This window comes from Rattus norvegicus, chromosome 13 (genome assembly GCF_036323735.1).
Source record: "Rattus norvegicus strain BN/NHsdMcwi chromosome 13, GRCr8, whole genome shotgun sequence".
NCBI classification, from domain to species: domain Eukaryota; kingdom Metazoa; phylum Chordata; class Mammalia; order Rodentia; family Muridae; genus Rattus; species Rattus norvegicus.
The window spans coordinates 4,048,675-4,060,827 of record NC_086031.1 but is presented as its reverse complement, the minus strand read 5'-3'; the positions used below and the strand labels follow the sequence as shown (position 1 = coordinate 4,060,827).

Below are 12,153 nucleotides of genomic sequence, written 5' to 3'. Positions count from 1 at the left end.
TGAAGTTGGAGCCCAGGGTTAGTCCATGTATAGTCTTTGGGTAGTAATTTGTCCCTGGAAGCTCTGTTTGGTTGTCATTGTTGTTTATATCGGGTTTCAAGCTCTTTCAGTCCTTTCTCTGAATCCTTCAATGTGGGTCCCGTTCTCAGTTCAGTGGTTTGCTGCTGACATTTGCCTATGTATTTGCTGTATTCTGGCTGTGTCTCACAGGAGAGATCTACATCCAGTTCCTGTCAGTCTGTACCACTTTGCTTCATCCATCTTATCTAGTTTGGTAGTTTTATATGTATGGGCCACATGAGGGGCAGGCTCTGAATGGGCATTCCTTCAGCCTCTGTTCTAAACTTTGCCTCCCTATTCTCTCCCAAGGGTATTCCTGTTCCCCTTTTAAAGAAGGAATGAAGCATTCACATTTTGGTCGTACTCCTTGAGTTTCATGGGTTCTGTGCATTTAGGGTAATTTGAGAATTTGGGCTAATATACACTTATCAATGAATGCATACCATGTGTGTTTTTCTGTCATTGCGTTACCTCACTCAGGATGATATTTTCCAGTTCCATCCGTTTGCCTATGAATTGCATGAAGTCATTATTTTTGATAGCTGAGTAGTATTCCATTGTGTAGATGTACCACATTTTCTGTATCCATTCCTCTGTTGAAGGGCATCTGGGTTCTTCCCAGCTTCTGGCTATTATAAATAATGCTGCTGTGAACATAATGGAGCATGTGTCTTGGTTATATGTTGGAGTATCTTTTGGGTATATGCCCAAGAGTGGTATAGCCTAGGTCCTTAGGTAGTTCAATGTGCAATTTTCTGAGGAACCTCCAGACTGATTTCAAGAATGGTTGTACCAGTCTGCAACCCAACCAATAATGGAGGAGTGTTCCTCATTCTCCACATCCTTGCCAGCATCTGCTGTCACCAGATTTGTTGATCTTAGCCATTCTGACTGGTGTGAGGTGGAATCTCAGGGTTGTTTTGATTTGCATTTCCCTCATGACTAACATGTCTTTAGGTGCTTCTCAGCCATTCAGCATTCCTCAGCTGTGAATTCTTTGTTTAGCTCTGAACCCCATTTTTAATAGGGCTATTTGTCTCTCTGCAGTCTAACTTTGTGAGTTCTTTGTATATTTTGGATATAAGCCCTCTATCTGTTTTAGGATTGGTAAAGATCTTTTTTCAATCTGTTGGTTGCTGTTTTGTCCTAACAACAGTGTCCTTTGACTTATAGAAGCTTAGCAGTTTTATGAGATCCCATTTGTCGATTCTTGATCTTAGAACATATGCCATTGGTGTTTTGTTCACGACATTTTCTCCAGTGCCCATGTGTTCGAGGTTCTTCCCCACTTTTTCTTCTATTAATTTGAGTGTATCTGGTTTGATGTGGAGGTCCTTGATCCACTTGAACATAAGTGTACAAGGTGATACAAATGGATCATTTTGCATTCTACTACATGCTGGCCTCTATTTGAACTAGCTCCTTTTGTTTAAAATTCTTCAGAGGTTTGAAGCTCTCAACATACAATTCTTTCACTTGCTTGGTTAAAGTCATGCCAAGCTATTTTATATTATTTGGGACAATTATGGAGGATGTCATTTCCCTAATTTCTTTCTTGGCCTGTTTCTCTTTTGTGTAGAAAAAGACTACTGATTTATTCAAATTAATTTTACACCCAGCCACTTTGCTGAAGGTGTTTATCAGGTTTAGTAGTTCTCTGGTGCAACTTTTGGGATCACTTACATATGCAATCATATCGTCTGCAAATAGTGGTATATTGACTTCTTCCTTTCCAATCTGTATCACTTTTATCTCCATTTGTTTTCTGATTTTTCTGGCTAGGACTTCGAGAACTATATTGAATAAGTGGGCAGCCTTGTCTAGTCCCTGATTTTAGTGGGATCGCTTCAAGTTTCTCTCCATTTGGTTTAATATTAGCTACTGATTTGCTGTATATGGCTTTTACTATGGTTAGGGATGAGCCTTGAATTCCTGTTCTTTCTAGGACTTTTATCATGAAGGGGTGTTAAATTTTGTCAAATGCTTTCTCAGCATCTAATGAAATGATCATTTGGCTTTTATCTTTTAGTTTGTTTACATAGTGGATTTCTTTGATGGTTTTCCTTATATTAAACCATCCCTGCATCCCTGGAATGAAGCCTACTTGATCATGATGGATGATTGTTTTGGTGTTCTCTTAAATTCGATTTGCAAGAATTTCATGAGTATCTTTGTGTCGATATTCTTAAGGGGAATTTGTCTGAAGTTCCCTTTCTTTGTTGGGTCTTTTTGTGGTTTAGGTGTAAAAGTAATTGTGGCTTCATAGAAGGCATTCGCAAGTGCTCCATCTGTTTCAATTTTGTGGAATTGTTTGGATAGTATTGCTATGAAGTCTTCTATGAAGATCTGATAGATTTCTGCACTGAACACATCTGTACCTCCATTTTCTGTAATAAGTTTGATTTGAGACCTCTAAATTAGTACAATTAAATGAAGCACATATTTTATTACTCATTTTTTTAATTGGTCAAATTAGGGAAAAGGCACAAGGATAAAAATATCTGTATGGTATGCTGGAAATCCTCTGTGCCATGATATTATCAGAAAATTTGATAATGTTCCATCTAATTATATTGGCATTAGCAGAGACCTTGTACTGCATGGCTAATTTCCCATGTTTCTCAGTAAAGACACATGAAGCTTTTTGTCATTTCATCCCTAGACTGGGACACTCATATCCTGAACTCCCCCAACTATACCAACATTTTTTTTTCTCAACTCATACTTCCAACCAAATCTGATAGTCTTCCTTCTCCATACTCACACAGCATGAAATCACAATCTACTAGCACAAAGACCCTTTTTGTGATGATCTGAAGTTCGCATCTACAACTTTGTTTAAGCCGTGTGCTTTCCCTGCAAAGCTATGAGCTGAACTATAAGCAAATAAGATGAAATATATAGTAAGTCACCCAAACCTACGACATGAATGGCTGATTGAAAGACAAATTATCAGTTACTTGTTTCTCAGGAAATATATAGTCAAGAAAACTATCATAGGCTGTTAGTTACAAAATGCATCCTACTACTAAATATTTTAAATGCAAAGTTAAAGCATTTTGGTTACACTTACAATCTGTGTTGTGTTTCCTGGCCATTTTGTGACACTATCTCCTGTCAGCTTCTGTCTACTTTCAATGTTGCCACGCATGATTTTGCCTCATTCTTTATTAAGATATAATTCAACCATCTACTCAAGTTTCCTCCATCTCATTCCTCATTCTTAGGGTGGTATGAACTAGTTTTTCATGTTCTTACTGGTAACATGTGTTTCACCAAAAAAAAGGTATATTTCACTTCATAGCAATGGCTAATTACTGTAGCCAAGATCCTTTAACACCAATGGGTAGGTATGCACTTAACAAATCCTATTTACCCACTGGCTCTTAAAGGGGGAAAAGAGAATTAGAGAAAGGAAGCAGGTAAGCAGGAAAGTGCTACAGAAGTAATACAGAAAAACACTGCTGAAATTCATTAACCATTTTCTTAGGTTTTGACTTTAAATCTAGAAACCTCTGTCATAAGAGGAGTCAAATCAGAAGAAAACTGCAACCAGAAACAATGTCATGAAAGATCTGCGGGTTGTGGAATAAAAGTCTTGATTCTCATTAACCTACTCTCTTGTCTGTTTTTGTTGAAAGAAACAGTGGCTAGGGTCAGTGGGAGCTAGGACCAGCCTTTCCCAATTGAGGATATCTACGAAGAGCACAGCCAAACCCTTAGCCATAAATTTCCTGAACCTCTGACATTATAGGAAGGCCACTCACAACAGACAAAAAATGAAATGGTCTAGGGAGAGCAATTCCTCCCTCCTTCATGCTTTACTCTTAACTTCAGTGTAATCAAATGTTGTTTATGCATAAAATTTTAATCCCTTCACAAATTTGTGTTTTGATTTAATATGTATATCCCATTTACTGCAAGTCAACATGAAGAGAGACGCAATTAATTTAAACCATTTTCTCTGGGCTGGAAATCCTTTCAGAAATATTTTCCATTAGTCGAGTCAATTATTTCTAATGTGACTAAATGTCTACACATTAGAAATTTACTTACAGAAACTCATATTCAGAACAGAGAGAATGGAAAGGTTTAGAGGAGCAGAGGAGACAAGAGAATAATTACCTGTCTTTGATGCTACACAGATCAATGTGTAAATCACTAAAATTCCCCATGGAACCTTGCTGAACTGAAATGAGGTCCTTGGGCTGGTTATCAATAAAGATGAGCCTCATGCAGCCTTGGAAAGCCTTAATGGGGTTTAAGCATTGGGAATCGGTAAGATTGTCAGGGCACCCTGTGGGACAGGAAAACAAAAGATGAAGAATTCTGAAATGATCTCTTATTGCTTGGCAATCTACTGAAGGAACATATTGAGTTTCATTTATCCGGGCACTTTTATTCAAAAAAGGTCACACTTTTGTTGTAAATTGGAGTTCAGAAGGTAGTACAAACTGATAGAAAACACAAATGCTTAGTCATTATAAAGAAAAAAGTACCAAAGGGAACATCATTGGTATGACATTTACCATAATACCCCACTGTATGTGTGAGTGCGTGCATGTGTGTGTGTGTGTGTGTGTGAGTGTGTGTGTGTGTGTGTGTGTGTGTGTGTCTGTATGTCTGCATGTGTATTTGTGTGGAGGACACCTGAAAATGCAGTTTCATGTGTTTTCATATAGAAGATTCAATGTTTCATTTGTGTACATGTAAAAGCCAGAAGTTGGTATCAGAATATCTTTCTTTGTTCCTTCCCATTTTATTCTTTGAGATAAGATTATTTTGTGAACCAAGGGTTTACCAATTTACCTAGGCTGGCTGGTCAAGTCCTCGAGGCCTCTGTCTTCACTCTTTACTTTGTGTAAAACAGCCTTCTCACCCAGCTGGGAGCTGTGTGGCTAGTGTAGGCTAGATTATCAGCAAACCTCAGGAACCTACTCATGTTAGCTTCATCAGCACTGACACACAAAGGGTTTCCTGCTATGCTCATTATTTTATTTGGGAACTGGGAATCCAAATTCAGATGATTGTGCTTGCATGCCTAAGCATTATACCAACTGAGTCAGGAACAGACACACACACACACACACACACACACACACACACACACACACAAACACACACACATTTTGCTCCTGTTGGAAACCTGTCATTCATTTGAATAAACTTTTACATAGTCTTCACATATTGTAAGTGCTTGGGAATGTTAGTTGTGTCCCAAAGCACACATGTGAATATGGAGTTCTGAATTACACTTTCTAAGAAATTATGCTTTGGTAAAGGATGGCAGTTGTCTGGTTAATTGTGGAGCATGAACAATATAATCTCCTGATAAAGGTACACTCAAGAACTAAGCATGATTTTGAACATGCTGTACAAATCAAATCCAGACATTAAAAAAACTGGCTTAAATACAGATAGTTACATTCTGTAATAGCACATGAGAAAGATTAGCTCCACACCTCTTAAAGAATATTCTTTAAAAATAAAAACACATTGCATCTTTTAGCATCATGTGAAAGTTAGGCCTCCCTACTTATTAAGACAGGTGAGGAGAAAACAGATTGATGAGTATATGTGCTCTTACAAATTCCATCCCAGTGATTCTAATAGGTTTAGAGCACATGGTAATGTGAGCTGGAAAACATGTCAACATGGCATAAATGACAGAAACTAAATCAGCCATCCGTCTCTAATAAACAGTCAGTTCCTGTGGAGCTGAAGCCTACGAGATGGTGAACAGCTCACAGGCACACTATAAAATGAAGAGATGCTACAACTTCTAGTTTAGAGATAATTTATGGAAGTTTACTATTATTGCTGAGCTGCAATTTTTTTCACCCACCTTAACGTTAAATTTGGAATGGAGACGGTTTGTTTAAACACTGTTCAAATTATAGATAAATTTTCATTGTTCTATGTCTACCATTCTGGGAAATCACACAGAATTTATTAATATTCTAGGTGAGGGGAAGAGAGTCATTATTGCTCAGCTGTATTTCAGAAGACTATTTTAACATGATTATTCAAAGCCATTTTGCCTGCAAGTAAATTCCTGAGCAACATTCTTTCTCTATTGCTGAAAAACCCTCTTTAAAGTAGAATGCACAGCTTGTAGTTGAAACCATTTCTCAGCATTTGTTTCCATTCATTTGTCTGTAGTGAACATAGATTTTAAACTGCTCCATGCATTCACTCTCTCTGTGGTCTCCCATAGATTATTATGGTCGTATTATTATGATGATCTTTGAGAAACCATATATGAGAGTAGGGGTGCAAGTGTCACAGGTAATGTATGATGGAGATGAGATGACACCTATAAGTATTAGTCCTTTCTAACTTGTCTGAGGATGGGTCTTCTGTGGCACAAAGATACCAGTCATATGTTACACAGTCTGGTTTTCCAAGGACTCTAGGAATCTAAATCCAGGTTGTTATGCTAATACAGCAAAAATATTATGACTGAGCCATCTTTTCAACATGCAGTTTATTTTATTTCAAGAACAAGTTGCATTTTTATGCATTTAGACATTTTATGTCTTAAAATTATATGCTGTTGATGGATATATAACGGATATAATGGTTTAAAAAGGTTTGGCCCCCATAGAATCAGGTGTTGAATGCTTAGTTCGCAGGAAGTGACATTATTAAGATGTATGTCCTTGGTGGATTAGCCTTGCTGGAAGAAGTGTTTTACTCTAGGGCGGGCTTTGAGGTCCTATGCTCAAGCTCTACTCCTTGAAACCCTCCTCTTAGATGCTTATAGAAGACAGTCTCCTACCTGAATTCAGATCAAGACTGTGCAACTTCTAGCTCCTCTGCTGGCAGGTTGGCTTGCACGATGCTATGCTTTACATAATTATGATAATGGACTGGACATCTGGAACTATAAGCTAACACTAATTAAAAGTTGTTCTTTGTACAAGTTGCCTTGATCATGATATCTCTTCAGAGCAATAAAATCCTAAGACAATAGTGATTGTGGGTGAAGGCCTGTGGCCCATCCTTATGCTCAAATTTATCCTCACTGATCTTGTTTCACAGATTCTTTCCAAAGATAACCTAAATGTGTATTTTTACTCATGCAATGTTTTTTTTTGTGTGTGTTTGAAAATTATCATGCATTTTCTTGGGAAGGAAGGAGTAATTTCTAGATTTTGGAGCTTAGAGATTACAGGATTCAGGTTATAACTCAGTGTAAAGTATCTGTTTGGTATATGGGAGGCTATAAGTACCTACAATGTATGTACTTCTTATTATTTCTAACATTATGTGTGAGCAAGATGGAGTGCAAGCATATATGTTTAGAAGTCAAAAGACAAAATGATGGAACCATTCCTTTCTTTGACTGTATATTTCAAGGTTACAAATAAAATTCTCAAGTTTGAGCAAATAACTCTCTTGCTCATGGAATCATCTTGCTATTTCTTCTATGAATCCTTGTCTTTGGTAACTTTTTGGTGAGAAAATCTCAACTGTAGCATAAGGTCAGCTCATGCTCACATCTACAAGATGTGAACAAGGTTATTTGCTCTCAGGAAGGTGTGTGTGTGTGTGTGTGTGTGTGTGTGTATTTGGCAGTGATAGGGGTTTGAGTGTGCATGAGGTTCGGTGTTGCTGTGTGTGGAGACCAGTGCCTTTTGCATGATTAGTAAACCCTCCACTAAGGTTCATCAAGCCAATGTTTCGTTCTTGTTTTCATTTCCCAGTAATTCTGAATGTTAGCTTGTTTTCCATGTTCTAGAAAAGGAGTTCAGGGACTGTATCTTAAGAGTTTAAGGTCAAAAAGCCTATAGACCTAAGTGTGCTTTAGAAGTGACTTCTGTAAGACAGACTGCTGGCTATAGAATTAGATATCGTCTCATTTGTTGTTGTTTTTTTAAAAGATACCTTTAAAATACTCAAAACAGAAGCATTTATTACAATGGCAAAAGACCACTGAATCACTGTCCACCCCAGATTGTTTGTTAGTTTATTTAGTGTGTGTGTGTGTGTGTGTGTGTGTGTGTGTGTGTGTGTGTGTGTATTGCTGGAGGGATTTGCAAAAATATCAGCCACTCAGAAATGGCAATAGCTATTCCCCCACCCCTTGGAGGCCCTAGCACCAATCTATTTTGCTCTGTCACCCTTCATTGGTCCACATGAGCTCCAAAACATGGAAACAAAAAAAAAAGAAGGCTTCCAAAGTAACACAGCAATTGGAGTGAGTCTTTCCTCTTGTTGTTACCTCTTAGCATCTTTTCTTTAAGTTTTTAGTTGACTTTGTTTTTTCCAGTATGAGGATAAAGAGTTTGGCATGGCTACAGGAATCAAGAATTTTGATGAGTTATAAAACCCAGCTCAAATAGCCTCAGGGAATTTTACTCTCAGTAATAGCTTAGATAAATATTTGCAACTAGCCTGAGATTTTGGTTTCTCAATGTTAGGGGCTTGAATAAATGTGCATGTGTGCATGCAATAGCTGTATGAAGTGTCTGATTTACAAAGCATGTTTGACAAAGAACATGGCAGAATAATTTCCCTGACCCTGTACTTGAAATCTCAAAGGCTACCAAATTTACCTCCAAAGTAGTAACTATTTCCAGAATAAATCTGTAGCTGAGAGGTGTCCAGAGCTGGGGAAGCAGCATCATTATCCAGTGTGAGAGTAACACGATTTCTCCTGGCATTGATGCTGACAGAATGCCAGAGGCCATCATTCAAGCTGCTTCCTGCAAGAGAAACAGGACGTTCTGTTTCATGAGAGTCATCTTTCTTCTCTGCCTTATACTAAAGTATCTTTTATTAAACCATGTCTGATAGTTGTATTTTAGAAACAAATGAGACTCACCAAATAGTTGGGATGTCTTAGCCAAGAGAGGGATACTATATATTAGTTAGTATGAGGAAAGGTGGCTACAGAGAAAAATGCTGGGAAGAAGGACTGTTAAAACCTTTCAAATCGATACCAGTAATTGTATCCTCAGAAAGAGATGACATAGGTTATTGTAGTCCCAGGATTTACTAAAGTTTTTATTCAAGTGAAAGCTTTTGCAAATTTTTGATGGCTCAATGGCTGAAAGATCAAGAGAACGCTTGTATATTCTGTGCAAACTATATACCACTGAGCTTCAACAATTCTGAAAAAAATTATTTAATTGTATAGAACTATTTTCTTATTTTCTTTTCCTGTTGCTGTCAAAACATACCCTAACAAAATTAACTCAAAGGATACAATGACTATGTCATCCCACCATTCAAGGATATAGTGGTGGCATAGTGGCAGGAACATCGGAGCATCAGGATCTAAAAGCAGCTGCTTAGGTAACATCCACAATTAGGAAATAGAGAAAGATAACACATGCTGCTACTCGGCTTCCTTTCTCTGCTGTATATAGCTAGCACCAGATCTTCAGCCTACGGAAAGGTCCTGACTACATTTACAAAGATGGATCTGTCTACACCAATGTCCATACTCAAGGAAGTACCCCACAGATACTCTCAGTCTAATATTAATTTCTGAAATCCCGTTTGGGAATTCCTGGAGTCTTGCTCCTGGGTGAATCTAGATCACATCAAGGTAACAGCATCAATCATCACATCTACACAAGGACAATGTCATTTAAGAATATAACATTTTAAAAATATCCTCGTCAATTATCTACACCTTTCCCCATATCCCACATTGCCTCATTCTCTAGACTTGTTTGCTTCTACATTCATGTCAGATTACTGTAGTGGATGAAGAGAGCTGACATTGTTATTCAAAAAATCTGCAGTCAAGACACATACTAATTGAATACCAACTGAAGAAATTTTAATATATTTAGCTGACTGGGTGTGTGATAGTTTGCACATATGGAAAGAAAAAACAGGGTTCTACAGATTATTTAACGCAAATAAATTACATCAAAATCTCTGAGAGGCAATAGTGACATTTACAAAAATAGAAGTAGCAACAATGAGACAAAGTAAAGCTCATGATTTAGATGGAGCTGAGATGATTCAGGTGGCAGAACTCCATGAAGTTCATACCTGACAATTTCCAGAACTCACCTAAAAGTCAAATACAGTGGCACAAGCATTTATAATCTTGGTATGGCTGTGAGGGATGGGAGGTATAAAGAGGAGAGTCTGAAAAAGCTTGAAGACCAGTCAATCCTGCTTACCCACAAAGTCTCAGACCTCTTCTCATGACAAGGTAGAAAAGTAAAGACTAATTTCTAAAGGTTGTCCTCTATACAGTGTGCACTTACACACACACACACACACACACACACACACACACACACACACACACACACACACACAAATATACCAGATATACAAATCACTGAAATCATTGGTAAGTACAGAGAACAGTAAATGGTCTTCAACTTGGGAATAATGAGGTCAGAGGTTCGTATTCTCAGAGCATGTATGAGTGAGCTTAGAGTCAGTCCCTCTCAACTTTTTCAACTGATGGAGATTACCCCAAGGGACAGTATGGCAGGGTAATAGGCAAAATATCTGCAAGAAAAAAGCAGAGCTAGGGTGAACCAATGTCATTACTAGAGGAACAGTCAATAAGACTTGGCAGAAGTCCCTGGAGCCTTCACTGAAAAATCCTGTGGAAAGAAGGCAGAAAGAAACCTGCCTGGCTCTCAACTGCTATATCAGAGCAAGCAGATCTGAACCTCTATATAGTAAATCTGCAGAAGGCAGTCTTGTACCAAGCACCAAACTGGAGCACAGCTATGTTGTCACCAGGGCAGCTGTGCCACATCTGCTAAGAGAATTCCTAATGGCAATTGCCCACTCAACATCTGCTTCGCCTAGAGGAGAGACCAAGACAATTCTGTACTTGGTGGCCCTATATTTTCTCATAGGCTGTGGCTATAAACAAGCTAGGATTCGGATCTTGTCTAGGGGAATTGTTGAAAAGAGGTTAGGTGATACTTAGGGATGAAAATGTGATATAAAAACATCTCAGTTGCAAGCCAACTGCAGGTCGGTTTTGCTTTCATTTGCATACAAATCTCCATAACACATGAAGTTGTATTTGAAGGAAAGCTATGAAACAGCCTGGATAGAGTAATATGAGTCACATCCAGGTTCTGGTTACTACCTAGGAGCCAAGTGATTAGGCATAGGACACTGTTGGGTGTCAATACAAAAAGACCTTGAGGGTTCACTCTAAACACAGGCTCTCTAGTCTCATTAAAAATGCTGAATATGAGAGGAGATGGCTAAGGTATAATTATAGGAGTCAGAACCTTCCGTTATCAGTTCACATTTAAATTATGGGCCCTGATCTTTCCAATATCATTATCCAAATCTTTGGCTGTTATTGTTGTCATAGTTGTGGTTTGTGGTGATGTGGGTGCTGTGAATATGTGTGTGTGTGTGTGTGTGTGTTTGTGTGTGTGTGTGTGTGTGAATGTGTTTGTATGTATGTGAAGACCAAAGGTTTAAATCAGATGTCTTCTACAAACACTCTCCAATTTTTTATATTTTTGAGACAAAGCCTCTCACTGACCCTGCATTATGATAGGTTTAACCAGCTGCATGGTCATTGCACTCCAGGGATCCTCTCATCTCTACTTCTCTGAGTTGAAATTGCAGGCAGGTACCATTGCACCCAGAATTTATGTGGGTCCTGGGAATCTGAAGTTGAATTCCTATGCTTATGCAAACATCCCCAATAGATCCAACTCTCCAGTCTTTATCTTTTTTATTTGTTTTTTAAGTATGATTTATAATGTGGCATTTTGTATACTGTGTTTATTGGGGAACAAAGTTAGACATAATTTTGTGGACTCAGTTTATTCACTATATGTGGATGTGAGTTTGAGTTCAGGTTATGTAGTTTGGGCAATAAGTGTTCTGCTTCCCCTTTTTGACATAACTATTTCCTACATAGTCCACTGCTTCCACTTTCTGAGCCCTGGGAAATCCTACACTCTGTAGAATATTGATAGAATAGCAATTTCAATAAAACAAGCTTCACCAGGGAGAATTTTGGAATTATAGGTTTTGGCCTCACACAATATTAATTAAACCAGAAGTCTGCATCATTTCAGATGTTGGGAATCTCTATGGTTATCAGGAACTGTGCTACAGAACCAGATAGAG

The 12,153-nt window shown here is 38.1% G+C and overlaps 1 protein-coding gene across 4 annotated transcripts in view; it reads right to left on the bottom strand.

The window, feature by feature from the left end:
• Positions 1 to 12,153, bottom strand: part of Cntnap5c (contactin associated protein-like 5C) — a 1,032,620-nt gene that overhangs the window by 493,057 nt on the left and 527,410 nt on the right. For all 4 annotated transcript variants that reach the window (XM_039090654.2, NM_001415869.1, NM_001047866.2 and 1 more), the window contains 2 exon segments: positions 8,622 to 8,771; positions 4,186 to 4,357 (listed from right to left, as the gene is read on the bottom strand). In XM_039090654.2, the coding sequence (XP_038946582.1) occupies positions 4,186 to 4,357; positions 8,622 to 8,771 (322 nt within the window).